Source organism: Rhincodon typus, chromosome 21, assembly GCF_021869965.1.
Source record: "Rhincodon typus isolate 14 chromosome 21, sRhiTyp1.1, whole genome shotgun sequence".
Lineage (NCBI taxonomy): Eukaryota > Metazoa > Chordata > Chondrichthyes > Orectolobiformes > Rhincodontidae > Rhincodon > Rhincodon typus.
In genome coordinates, this window is record NC_063352.1 from 42742134 (window position 1) to 42756668 (window position 14535).

The window sequence follows — 14535 nt, forward strand, 5'->3', positions numbered from 1 at the left end:
GACAGCAGCACCCAGCCCTGCCGAGTCTTCACCATCCCCCCAGACCTCCCCCTTACTGAGGACGAATGGTCAGTCCTCAGTAAAGGGCTCACCTTTGTCCCCCTTCACCCACAGATCAACGAATATCGCTCACGCTTGGACATAGAGCAGTTTTTCCGCCGCCTCCGCCTCCACGCTTGCTTCTCTGACCGTGAACCTAACCCTCCCTCTACTGACCCCTTCTCCCGCTTCCAACACACCCCCTCCTCCTGGACACCACCCCAAGGCCTCCTACCCTCCCTCGACCTCTTCATCTCCAACTGCCGTCGAGACATCAATCGCCTCAACCTCTCCACCCCTCTCACCCACTCCAACCTCTCCCCCGCAGAACGTGCAGCCCTCCGCTCCCTCCGCTCCAATCCCAACCTCACCATAAAACCCGCGGACAAGGGAGGTGCAGTTGTAGTATGGTGCACTGACCTCTACATCGCCGAGGCCGGACGCCAACTCTCCGACACCTCCTCCTACCGCCCCCTTGATCAAGACCCCACCCCTGAGCACCAAACCATCATCTCGCAAACCATCCACAACCTCATCACCTCAGGTGACCTCCCACCCACGGCCTCCAACCTCATCGTTCCCCAACCTCGCACTGCCCGCTTCTATCTCCTTCCCAAAATCCACAAACCTGAATGCCCTGGTCGACCCATTGTCTCCGCCTGCTCCTGCCCCACCGAACTGATCTCCAACTATCTCGACTCCATTTTCTCCCCCTTGGTCCAGGAACTCCCTACCTATGTCCGTGACACCACCCACGCCCTCCACCTCCTCCAGAACTTCCAATTCCCCGGTCCCCAACACCTCATCTTTACCATGGACGTCCAGTCCCTCTACACCTGCATTCCCCATGCAGATGGCCTTAAGGCCCTCCGCTTCTTCCTGTCCCGCAGGCCCGACCAGTCCCCCTCCACTGACACCCTCATCCGCTTAGCCGAACTCGTCCTCACACTCAACAACAAAAAAAAAAAAAACCCTTTTCTGATGAAGGGTCTAGGCCCGAAACGTCAGCCTCTCTGCTCCTATGATGCTGCTTGGCCTGCTGTGTTCATCCAGCCCTGCACCTTGTTGTCTCGGATTCTCCAGCATCTGCAGTTCCTACTAACAATGAGACTCACTTGAGCAGCTGTAGAAACAGTATGCTGGATGTGGAAGTGAACAACACCATCATGATAGAAAACACATATCAATTTAACAATGAACTACTAGTAACTTGTGAGCCTTAGCCCACGTTCTGGAAAGCTGAGAGATTTAGTCTTCAGGGAATGGGCACATAATCCATGCTGACACTTGGTGCTACTCTATGAGAATTACAGTCATTTATCTGCTAAAGACCAATGATGAGACCACATCAGCGACAGTATCTAAGAAATTTTTGGAGTAAAATAACACATGATCTCCAGTCAATATAGGCGACTTTCTCATAATTCTGCAACAGCTCACTGAGTTTTATATCTGAGTTGTTCAGTCTCAGTTATGGATAGTATGAATACTTCACTGTTCATCACTGTCAGTATAGTGTGTGTTCATTCTGGTGCAGTTACAATGTCTGCAAATAGAGAACCCCATATTCAAAGGAAAATCAATCCCTGGTAATGTTACAAAAATTATGATTGTGCTCTTTTCATCAGCTTTTGTGGTCTTCAAGATGAACTGAATGTTACTTGTTGGTGATGTTGTGGCAAAACTGAAATTGCTGTTGTTCCCAAATGTGCAGAGAATTTCTGGCAGGAATCTGACGAAGGAGAGTGTGACAATCCTGGGTAAATTGGTGTGTGACCTCGAGGGATCCATCATCGCTGAATCTGATTTTTCCATCTTGGACGCATTGAAAACATGTCGGTCATACAGAGAGGATCAGAAGAGAGCCATTGAAAGTCGCCTTAAGAATGGAGCCAGCAGATATGGGTGCGTGTGAAATGTTCACATAATTCCATACACATTACACCCGAGTTCCTCAATTTCATGCTACATGTAATGCTGTGAATTTCCAAGAGGAATGTACATACTGTCTTTGGAAGAAACCCCACGTACACACAAGTGAAAGCAGGTGAATTGCATTCGTAACAGACCTGGGATGAAACCTGTTACCTTCTAACATTAGACATACAGGCACACTTTGGAAGATCAGGTGACTGTTACTGTGGTTCCAAGTGATTTGTAGAATGGAACTTGAATGAACTCTAATCTGGGTCTGTTTCAATAATATATTTAGCCAACAGTTTCATTATGGATTTGTCTAGAGACTGTGAGGACGACAGAAGGCGAGCAAGATAATCCTTGCTCTTCTTTTGTTCAAGTGCGTCTTTTTTCCCCGCACTGTCAGTAATGTGTTCTTAAACTCAGAGATAGTAGAAGAAGGGTCTAGGCCCGAAACGTCAGCCTTCCTGCTCCTCTAATGCTGCTTGGCCTGCTGTGTTCATCCAGCTCTGCACCTTATTCTTAAACTCAGTTCCTTTTTATCTGCAGTGTTCCTTCATCATGGTCATCATCGACAATCCAAGATCTCGGAAATCTTCCTTTGACATTGACTGACACATGGACTCTAGTTAACAGGGTATGGTTGATTTGGTTGAAGGTTGATTCAGATACTTAAGTTTGTGAGACAATAGCCAAGCAGAATTGTTTAGTTGCAACATAAAAGACTCTACATTTAAAGCATTTTCTTGTGAAGCACAAAGTGATCAAACCCCAGGTTAATTACACATATAATCACTCTTTATCGACTCAAAACGTTGGCCCTGTAGATCTATGAGAACTGTTTGAATCCACTATAATGTCTGTGCTGCCTTTATTAATGTGCCTGAAGACCCGGGATGGTTTGTCACTGAATTATCATGTGGTTATACAGTCATAGAGCCCTACAGCACAGAAACAGATCCTTCAGTCCAACCAGTCCATGCTGACCACAATCCCAAACTAAACTATTCCCACCTGTCTGCACTTGGCCCATATTCTAACAACCATTGCTTATTGATGCACTGATCCAGATGTCTTTTAAACGTTGTGACTGTACCTGCATCCACCACTTTCTCTGGTAGTTCTTTTCACACATCAACCACTCTGTGTAAAATAATTGCCCCTCATGTCTTTTTTAAATCTTTCTCCTTTCACCTTATCAATATGCCCCTAGTCTTGAAATCCCACCCGCGAGGATAAAACACCTGTCATTCACCTGGTTTTGTTATCGTTGAATCTGTGAAATTTGGAGAAGCTCATTTTCGCCTCTGAGTGGAGCTGCTTGTCCCCCTGGAGATTTCTTTTGCTAAAGCGCTTAGCAATGGAAAATTCAATTTAATTTGGGATTTTAGAGAGTGCGGTTCGTGCATCATGTTAGAACCTTCCCCTTATCCTGCAGCTATCATTCACTCATTAAAACACTGATGTGTTCAGGCAAGTGTCTTCATCATTGAAGAATGTTTTCTTGAAAAGGCTCATGTTGGCAAATCAGGAAGTGTCAAATAAGAAATTATTGAAGAAATTCTACAGTGTTGCCATTTGTCCAATGCAGGTTGTCCTTCTTGAAGCTCTTCCAAGATTTATAAAGAAAGCGAAACGTTCGAGACCTCCTTATGACATCCTGGTCTTTATAAATCAGCTCAATCTGCGAAGATCAAACAATACAGCAAGTATGTCGTTGAAATAAATATTAAATAAAATGTATCTGTAAATCAACAAAAAGAGGGCAGGTCTGGTCTTTAAAAGGGTGACGCAGCTTTGGTTCATGAGCATGAAATAGCAAAGGAAGTTTCAAAAGACTTTTCAATCCATCTGATTGTTCACTGTGCGGTAGTCAGTGGGATATAATATCATTGACATTTTACACTTTGGAGTTTACACCCAGCCAAACCCGTCGTGAAGAACTTATTAAGGTGGAGCAGCAATTTGTGTGTTGCTGACACTAGCCTACAGATGGGTTCATGCAGCATTTTTAGAGGGTACATCCATGTAACTGTCTGTTGACTGATCTCTTTCCTAGCGGCAAAGTAGTTACATCCACTGTATGCACCAGCAAGAGATACTCAACTGGTCTTTGTCAACTGCAGATCAGTAATGGTTGTTATGTCTTCCTAACAGCATTTCTCGAGAAAAGGAGACTGCTAATTTCTGTGTTATATTGTGAGATCAAAATTACCAACAAACTGCAAAGTTCTATCTAATAGAGGTTTGTATTTCCAGACTGCACCGAGGGCTTAATCGCAGCAGAAGACATTAATGACCTGACCCCTGCAATCTATGGCCCGTCCCAGTTAGACCTCTGTTTGGGTGACCGTGTGCTGAAAGACAATGTGCTCCAACTGGGAGCTCTTGCCTTTAATCCTACTCAGCTGGAAGTTCTGAAAAAGAGACTATTGAAGGTATGTGACCGTGATGTAAACTGTGGCAAAGGAACCTTTTGGCTTAATGTGTACCGTACTGTTCACACCTCAGAGATTTCCATAGTGCTTCAAAGCAAGTGCAAACATTTTGAACTCTTGTGATGGGATAATGTTAGGGAACATAACAACTAGTTTGCACACACTTGAGTATCATGTATAGGAAAGAGATAAGAGGCCACATACTTTATTTTGTGTCATGAATAGAGAAACGTGTGTTGGCCTGGGCTCCATGAGGATTGTGTACGGTTCTTCAAATAGTATTGTAGGAACGTTTCCATCCACCTTGTCTCCATAGTGAGGCTTGAACAGGGAAAGGGAATAATGAGACATTATGAAGTCTCGACTGTTTTCAACCTGAACAGTGGAAACACTGAAGATTGTCTGGAAAATAGGAATGAACTAGACCAGTCAGCCCTTCAGCACTGCACTGCCTTTCAGCAACATCATGGTCAAGGTTTTTGGGAGATTAAGTAGAAATCAATCCATTGCTGAAGATTTCTCACCTGAAATGCAATCTGAATCCTGATTTGAATTTAGAAATAACTTCTCAGACTCTGACAGCGTTTGATTATTTTTTGATTTCTTGAAACAGATTTATCCCAGTGGACTACCTGAAAACCAGATTCAACTTTTGGGCAACGTATCAACAGTGTTCAATGTGACAGAAGTCAGCAGCTGGAATATCACTCGAATTGAGACACTTTCTGCATTAATGAAGCAACAGCTGGACAACACAATGGTACTGAAACCAGGAGAATATTCCTGTTAAGTTATTGTTATCTGCAGAGAAAGTATAACGAGCTCATGAAAAATAACCGGAATGTACTCTCACCGGTGTTTAAGACAAATGTCTTTCTTGAAGCAAGGTCGTTTTTTATGTGCACAAAAGATTCTGCAATAGCTGCAAATTGATTGCAGTCTTTAATTGTGGGAATCGTGAAATATAGTAACTGAGATTTGAGAAAGATGATTCGTGGTATAAACCAAAATTTATCGATGGGAATGTTATCTAAACAGAACAAAATTGCAGGAATTTTATTTGAATATAGGGTTGTTCTAAATTTGAATAAATGAACAATGAAAGGCAACATCTTAAATTTATGGGTTCTCTGTTATAACTGTGTATTCTGAACTTCACTTCTCGTTCAATAGATCAAATCCATTGTGAGGAGATATCTCCAGTTAGGTGGTGACCTGAATGCAGTTTCTTTGAAATCTATTGGGGGAGCCAGCTTATGCACTTTGGATGAACAGCAGCTGTTGACAATTTCAAACTTGACGTGAGTGTTGGATCTTTTCTCTGCTCGTTTCCTAATGAGTGCAATGTGAACAGTTTGGAGAGTGTGCAAATTGTTTAATCATCGAACTCGGTGCAATGCAACTGTGAAGCGAAGAGTGGAATTGATATTCCACAGGAGGTGATTTTGCTCATTATGTCTAAGCTGGCTGAAATGGACCTATTGAGCCTCACCCCTTTTTCCTGCCCTTAATCGACTGTGTTGGGGTTCAATGCATTTGAAGACCATATCCCGATATTTGCTGAAAGCAGTGAGTGTTTTGATTGTGACGCCTCTTTCAAACAGTGGGTTGTTAGAGTTCTTGCCCATGGATGAAAACATTTGTCGTTAGGTCTCCCATAATATTGCTACCAATTATGTTAAATTCAGATCTACCAATTATTGACTTCAGTGTTCAAAGACACAGGCTTGTCCTCTCTCAGCAATTCATGATTGTATCAAACTCGATGAAATTACCCCGCAGCATTCTCTTTTCCAAACTAAGCAGGCAACAGTACAAGCAAAGATTATTAAAGTTGTTCTCCTGGTTAAACTCCTCCTGTCCAGGTAAATTTTTCTCAAGTGGAGTTACTTTGTTTCTGTTTCTGAAATGATAAGAACTATTCACCATACTCTAGATGTCACCTCGAACTTGTATATGAACACATTGAGCATAAGCAGCTCGCTGTTATGATGCTGATGCAGAGACATTGTTTGGCCAGCTCAACTTGATACGCTGCTAACTTCAGAAATCTGTGGATATATCCTCTGGGGTTGCTATTTTCTTCTGTCACAAGCTCAATGATTGCCCTGGATGGACTTACATTGATATATTCCGTTAGTTTTATGGCTGTATACTTCCTTCCAAGTAGGTTAGTTCAGATGAAAACTGAGTATTTGGGACTTGCCATCATGAAATGTCTGCTTCCAATCGTTGCTGTTGCTAATTGTCATTGCTTGAAGCAATTTGACGGAAAATTTTTGAATTTAATTAAATGTAAATGCTAAGAAGTCCACATAAAGTTGTGGCTGTAGTCATGCAGTTGTTAATCTGCAATTTCAATCTGTGTATTATAGAAAGTTAGATTATAGTGTCTGACTATTATTGACTGAAGATCTATTGTGTTATCCAGCGGTCTCTCAGCGTAATGTCCCTTTAATACTGCCATCCGGTATTGTTCTCCCACCGCGGGCAACTTAATTACAAGAAGATTCTGGAGCAGTGCAGTTATTCATCGTATGTCCCACTGATTCTGAAAGGCAACAATCTTTGGAGGTCACTGACCAGAATGGACGATATTCACTATCCAATCTTCAAGCATTTGTTTTTGTTGTGTTTTACATCGAATTATAATCTTTTTCCAAGGTGAAGTAGAAGGCCTCTTGTGGATGTAGTCCTCCATTTGACCTTTACTGTCTTATCCTTGTGAAGTCATTCGCCCTTTCTGGCATACATTGGCATGGTTCTGTCTTACAACAGCAACTGTTCACTAGGTTAATACATAGGTCCTTTCTAACATGAGTAGCTGAATTAATATTGCAGTACAAGTGTGAATTATGTGGGAGATATTTTCTCATCAACCATTTCTGAGGTGTTATTGCACAACTCCAATGTAGATGGGATTTGAACCCTGCCTACTAGCTCAGAGGTAAGGACACTTCCACAGTGTCACAAGGCCACTTGAGTAATGTCAGAAGATGTGATTTCCAAATTGGCACACCTGGCACTGTGCCACATTCTGATAAATGATTGGGTAAGTCTTTGGGCTGGGATTGCACTGCAAGTTCCTTATCTGTGGGAGATACAGAGGCACTAAAGAAAACTGACATTATAACCTTTCTCCCACAGGGATGCAGGATCACTGGATCTTTCTACGTGCACGCAGTCAAAGAAAGACTTGCTTTATCAACTAGCGTTCTCAGCATTGAGGTCTCAGCAAAGTGACCCGATCCCCTATTTCCAGCTGATAAAGGCCTATATTGGTGAGTAAAAGGATTCACGGGGATCTCATCAACACTGATGTTTGACGAGTGGATTTTCTGTCAGTCTGATCTGGAGTTCACTTTCGCTTCCTGTTGGCAGCACAGAAACACAGTGAAATTCAGGAGCTCAAATCGGCAGAACTTAAGGAACCAAGTTTATGCTGAAATATGGCTGTAGTTTAACCTTCTGAGATGCGTTAACCTAGTTCATTTCACATGTCTTTGATGGGTTGACCACATCTTGAATCAGTTGCGATTACAATGCACATACTTGGAATAAAATGAACAGAGATATCATCAAGGATCCCATGAACTGTCCCACACTTCTACATGAACATGGAGAGGGGCATCAGATATGTTCCCATTGGAAATACATCCAAGTTGTCCTTTGGGGCCTTATCCCAAGCAATTGTGTAAAAGTCCTGCTCCTATATTTTTTAGATTTTCTCCCCGTTTCTCAATTGGCCGTCCATGGAAATTTGCTCCCAATGCTGTAATATGCCATTGGAGACCGTGCAACTAAGAAATGTCCCTCTGTCTTCAGGTGGTGCTGCAGCTGATGATCTGAAGTTCCTCGCTAACAACAGCATCAACATGGACTTTGATACCTTCAGAGGGTTGAATCCCGAAGAAGTCAGGGTATGATGATAATGTTCCGATGATGTATTAGTATGGCAGTGATTCCATTTTCATTTTTATGTCTCATCACATCTCGTTTTCATTCCTGCGCTTTGACCCAGAAATGATGCAGCTGATTGGTTCTGTTGCTGTAGGCTTGGGACGTAATTAATTTTGGCTGTGCTTGCTGACACCCAGGACCATGAGCATCAGCAGTGACAGTTTTCAAATATAGTTATAGAACAGAAACCCCTTCAACCCCACGAGTCCAAACCGAGTCTATGAGGAGCATCCCACACAAGCCCACCTCCTCCCCTATTCCTGTAGCTCTGCACTTCCCATGGCTAACACACCTAACCGTGCATCGCTGGACACGATAGGGTAATTTAGCATAGCCAGTCCACTGAACGTGCACATCTTTGGACTGTGGGGGGGAAACCGGAGCAACCGGAGGAAACCCACATAGATACAAGGAGAATGTGCAAACTCCACACTGACAGTCGCGTAAGGCTGGAATCGAACCCAGGTCCCTGGCGCTGTGAGGCTGCAGTGCTAACCACTGAGCCACCGTGCCGCCCCTACATTGTAATTAAATCCTAACAAGCAAGTAAAAATGGAAAATGTATCTCTTCCCTTCTTGAATCTGTTGATTGATTCTGCCTCCAGTGCACCCTGGGGCAGTGAGTTCCACAGATTCACAAGCCTCTGAGGGAAGTAGTTTCTCTTCATCTCAGTTTTGAACCTACCTCCTCTCACTCTGTATCTATGACTTCTTGTTCGAGACGGCCCCACAATGGGGAACATCTGTTCAACGTCCCCCTTATCAATCCCCTTTTAGCATTTTATACACCTCATTCAGATACCCCCTTATTCTTCTGAACCCGAGTGAGTACAAGCCCAAGCTATTTAACTGCTCCTCATACAACAGCCCTTTCATCCCTGGAATCAATCCTGTGAATCTCCTCTGAACAGATTCCAGTTTCACCACATCCTTCCTCAAGTAAGGAGACCAAAACCGGACCCAATACTCTCGGTATGGTCTCACCAATGCCTTACATAAAAGTAACAACAGTTGTTTACTTTTATAATCCAGTCCTTTAGCAATAAATGCCAGGATTCCATTTGCCTTTCTCATTAAATATTGCACCTGCATACCCACTTTCTGCGTTTGATACACAACGACGCCCAGCTCCCCCTGCACTGATGCACTTTGACTCTGTTTCCCATTGAAATAATGACTTGCCCTTTTATTTTTTCTGGTTCATTCCCCTTACGTATCAATATCCATCTGTAAAGCATTTATCTCCTCTTCACTACCTGTTTTCCCACTTATTTTAGTATCATCTGCGAACTTTGCTATGTGACACTCTGTACCCGCTTACAGATCATTGATATAGATTGTAAATAGTTGAGATCCGAGAATTGAGCCCCACTAGTTATAGTTCGCCATCCAGGGAAGGAGCCATTTATCCTGAAACAAAACCAAAAATTGCTGGAAAAGCTCAGCAGGTCTGGCAGCAGTTGCAGAGAGAAACAGACTTAATATTTCAGGTCTGGTGACCCTTCCTCAGAAGGCCCCATTTGTCCTGATCCTCTGCTTTCTGTCACCCAGCCAATTCTCTGTCTAAGCCAATACTCTACCCTTAACCTCCTGGGATCTCATCTTCTGGATCAGCCTTTCAAGCGACCCTTTTTCAAATGCCTTAAAACAAAGTAATGTCTGTAGAAGACATTTTGAAAGATCTTAACACAAACCACCGTCTACAGCTAAATCATTTACACTTCTGATGGTGTCCGACTTCTCATTTGGAACAACTTTAGAACTGATGTTCAAGCCCTCCTGGCGTGGAAGCTCCACACGCTTCTGCTGAGTTGACTGGTTAGAATCAGAGAATCATCGAATCCGTACGATGTGGAATGAGGCCATCCGGCCCATCGCGTCTGTGCCAACCTTCCAAAGAGCATCCCACCCAGACGCAGCCCCCACAGTATCCCCATAAACTGGCATTTACTATGGTCAACCCACCTCACCTGTACATCCCTGGACACTATGGGGTAATTTAGCATGGCCAATTCACTTAAGCTGCACAGCTGTGGATTGTGCGATCAAACTGAAACATCCAGCAGAAATCCACGCAGACACAGGGACAACATGCAATCTCCACACATGTTTCCCTGATTTTACTTGATTCTTCTGCTCTGAAGTCAATACAGATTGAATGCCCTGATCTGTTTACTGTGATTTCTTTAGTTAAAATTATTGAAATACTTTGTCCGCGGTTACATTTTGGATGTAAGCTCCTAAGTACATGTGACAACAGATGTTGTAGGTACACGCAATTCTGTTTCCTACTTCCATCCTCCTCTAGTCGCAACAAATATTAAATTGAACCAGCTTGGTGACATGGCCAAATGTATATGTCTCAGAATATATTGGGTTCACATCCCAATCATATGTTGTGGGAATTGGAAGTTGATCGTGAGTTTGTGTTTATTTGGTGAAGGTGGGAGGCATTAACAAGAGTTTCTTTTTTGGAATAGGAACAGACTGGAAGTAGGGTGGGAGTTTAGCAGGTATTTGTTATGTGATTCTCTGTGGACATCTGCTGATAAAGAAGCATGTAAAGATTATCTCCAGTTTTATTCTGCTCCACCAGGCACACTGAAGAGGAAAAACAGCTATGTATTATTAACTGTGAAATAGAATATCGCTCAGATAGATGTACATAACATTTATAGTTTCTGTGAATTATCATCATTAAGGGGTCTAAATGAATGCCACGATATCCTTGGTCAAACCCAGTACCACGCTCTGTCTCAGTTTCACATTCCCAGGTTTGTCAAGGGCAAGATGCTGTTGAAATGTGAAATCTGAGAAGTGTTTAAACAAAATATGTTATTTCTATCTCAGAAACTGACTTCCCAGGATTTGATGAACCTGCTTGGAATTTACCTTCGGGATCTTCAGCGTGGAGTGAATGAAACTGTAGTGGTCGTCTGGGTGGCCTCACACACCGAGTCTGAAGTGAGGAGACTGGGATTGACTGGAGGAATTCCCGATAATTCATCAGGTAACGGCTTCACTGAAGCCCATAAGACGATAAGACCATAAGACGTAGGAGCAGAAATTCGGCCATTCAGCCCATCGAGTCTACTCCCCCATTCAATCATGGCTGATAAGTTTCTCAACCCTATTCTCCCGCGTTTTCCCCTTGATCCACTTGACAATCAAGTCAGGACCTTGCACAAATATCAGGAGCGTTTTGCTGTGCACATGACAGCCTCTGCAATACTTTCACAAAGTTGTTAGCTAAGCATTAGCTCTTATGATTTATCACTATTATGTATAAATGAACACATTAATTATCACATAATTGTACTGAGTGACAGAGGGGCAGGATATCCAAGCATAAGAAAAGCATAACGAATAGGGTCAAAGGAGGGACAAAAGGTCAAAAACAGCAACAAAATAAATGAATTAATGTTATAAATGGAGGTTAAGGAGTATGATCTCACAGCCATTACAGAGACATCATTAAAGGAAGTCGTCAACTGGGAATTGAATATTCAGGTCTATATGACATTTCGAAAGGACAGGTAAGGGTAGCTTTGTTAACACAAGACAAAATCAGTACGACAGCAAGAAATGATCTTGGATCAGAAGATGTAGAACCCGTCTGGAGGTAAGAAATGACAAGAGAAGAAGGTACTGCCGAGAGTCATCTATAGATTCTGTAACAGTGTCCATTCTGTAGGCCAGGAATAAGTCATGAGATAATGAGGCCATTGAAAAGGCAGCACATTAACAATGTATGACCTTAATCTCCATGTAGATTGTGAAAATAATATTGAGAAAGGTTGCCATGAAGAAGAGTTCAGAAGGTAGATTCAGGATAGTTTCCTGACTCAATATATTGTGGATCAAATGAGGGATCAGGCTTTGTTGGGGATGGTGATGTGTAATGAGGCAGGTTCGATAAATGATCTCGGAGGGAACAGACACCATAACACGGTAGAATTTCACATTTAGTATGAGTGGGAGAAGCTTGGGTCAGACATGTGTACTAAATTAAATAAGGGTAATTACAGAGAATTAAGGGCAGAGGAGCGGCTGAGAAAGAAGTTTAAGAAGCAAAGATAATTGAGGGACAATGGCAAACATTTCAGAAAATAGAAGATGATTCAATGGAGACATATCTCAGTAAGGAAGGAGGATTCTTGGAAGGGGATAAGCCAACTATGGTTAGCCAAGAAAGTTAAGGATAGAATCAAATTGCGCAAAAAATAGATGCAATATGGCAAAGGTGAGTGAAAAGTTTTCAAAGACAAAAATGAAGAAAATGAGAATAAAGTAAACTGAGGGCACTCGCAAGGAATATGCAATCAGCCGGTAAGAGCTTCTTTAAGTAAATAAAAAGGAAGTGAGTGGCCACAGTGAAAATAAGCCAATCTCAAAAAATATGATGGGGATCCAGGAAATGGCAGAGCAACTGAATCAGGACTTTGCAAAAGTCGTGACGGTAGAGGATACTAATAGCATTCCACAAAGACTAAATAATGAAGACTTGTAAAGGTGGGGAGGAGTTAAACCAAATAACTATAACGAGAGCAAAAGTACTTGAGAAGCCAGTCGGAGTGGAGACCAATTATTCTCTTTGACCTGACAGGTTGCACCCCATCATTTTGAAGGATGTAGTTACAAAGGAGGTGAATACAATGGTAGTTATTTTAACAAGGAACTTTAGAATCTAGAGATTCAGGGAATCGGAAAGCTTCCAAGCTGCTTCATATCCTTATTCTAAAAGGGAAGCAGACAAAGTACTGGGCGAATGGTAAGATTCTTGGTAGTGTGGATGAGCAGAAAGATCTCGGTGTCCATGTGCATAGATCACTGAAAGTTGCCACCCAGGTTGATAGCATTGTTAAGAAGGCGTACAGTATGTTAGGTTTTATTGTTAGAAGGATTGAGTTTCGGAGCCATGAGGTCATGTTGCAGCTGTACAAAACTCTGGTGCGGCCGCACTTGGAGTATTGCGTACAGTTCTGGTCACCGCATTATAGGAAGGATGTGGAAGCATTGGAAAGGGTGCAGAGGAGATTTACCAGGATGTTGCCTGGTATGGAGGGAAGGTCTTATGAGGAAAGGCTGAGGGTTTTGAGGCTGTTTTCGTTAGAGAGAAGAAGGTTAAGAGGTGACTTGATAGAGACATACAAGATCATCAGAGGATTAGATAGGGTGGACAGTGGGAGCCTTTTTCCTCGGATGGTGATGGCTAGCACGAGGGGACATAGCTTTAAATTGAGGGGTGATAGATATAGGACAGATGTCAGAGGTAGGTTCTTTACTCAGAGAGTAGTAAGGGCGTGGAATGCCCTGCCTGCAAAAATAGTAGACTTGCCCACTTTAAGGGCATTTAAATGGTCATTGGATAAACATATGGATGATAATGGAATAGTTTAGGTTAGATGGGCTTCAGATTGGTTTTCACAGGTCGGCGCAACATCGAGGGCCGAAGGGCCTGTACTGCGCTGTAATGTTCTATGTTCTAAAGATCTATTGTCCAATTAGCTTAACATCTGTCGTTTCAAAATGTCAGAGTCTCTTATAAAAGGTATATTATAAAGGAGTTTGTTTCCCATTGTGGGAGAGTTTCTGACCAAAGGGCGTAATCTCACAGTAAGGGATCACCCATGTAACAGAAAGATACGGAGGAATTTCTTCTTTCAGAGGGTAATGGATCTGTGGAATTCATTACCACAGAGTACTGTTTAGAGTTGGTTGTTCAATACATTCAAGGCTGAAGTAGACATATTTCTAAAGAGTAAGGGAATCCGGCGTTCTGGGGATAAAGCAGGAAAGTGGAGCCTCATGTAATTTCAGGTATCCATGTGTTTATGGGGCTAGCATTTACTCTCAGGCCCATTAATTCTGCAATATGATACGTGTCTAATGTAAAATTATGAGTACATTGTTTTCCGGCAAGAAGTAAGCCTACCAAAGGAAATGTGACATTTCACAGATTCCATTTTCCCCAAGATGAGTTGTACGTTCAGTTGTAGGCCATCTTAATCTGTCGTACAATTGAACAAAATGATGTCAGTTTAATAATCGTGGTGCATGATTAGGAGCAGTATTTAACGTGAATCATATTGTTTTATTTTCAGAACCCCGACCGACTGATAGGGTAAGGAAGACTCAACAATTTGTCTTCAAATGGGTCAATCTTCAATCCAGTTTCTGG

The 14535-nt window shown here is 42.5% G+C and overlaps 1 protein-coding gene across 1 annotated transcript in view; it reads left to right on the plus strand.

The window, feature by feature from the left end:
* LOC109913006 overlaps positions 1-14535 on the plus strand; it is a 194196-nt gene that overhangs the window by 10879 nt on the left and 168782 nt on the right. Inside the window, exons 7-16 of the mRNA XM_048609619.1 lie at positions 1754-1944; positions 2506-2593; positions 3548-3665; positions 4216-4394; positions 5008-5154; positions 5568-5695; positions 7542-7675; positions 8220-8314; positions 11205-11364; positions 14459-14478. Of these exons, the coding sequence (XP_048465576.1) occupies positions 1754-1944; positions 2506-2593; positions 3548-3665; positions 4216-4394; positions 5008-5154; positions 5568-5695; positions 7542-7675; positions 8220-8314; positions 11205-11364; positions 14459-14478 (1260 nt within the window). The remainder of the gene's footprint in view (positions 1-1753; positions 1945-2505; positions 2594-3547; positions 3666-4215; positions 4395-5007; positions 5155-5567; positions 5696-7541; positions 7676-8219; positions 8315-11204; positions 11365-14458; positions 14479-14535) is intronic.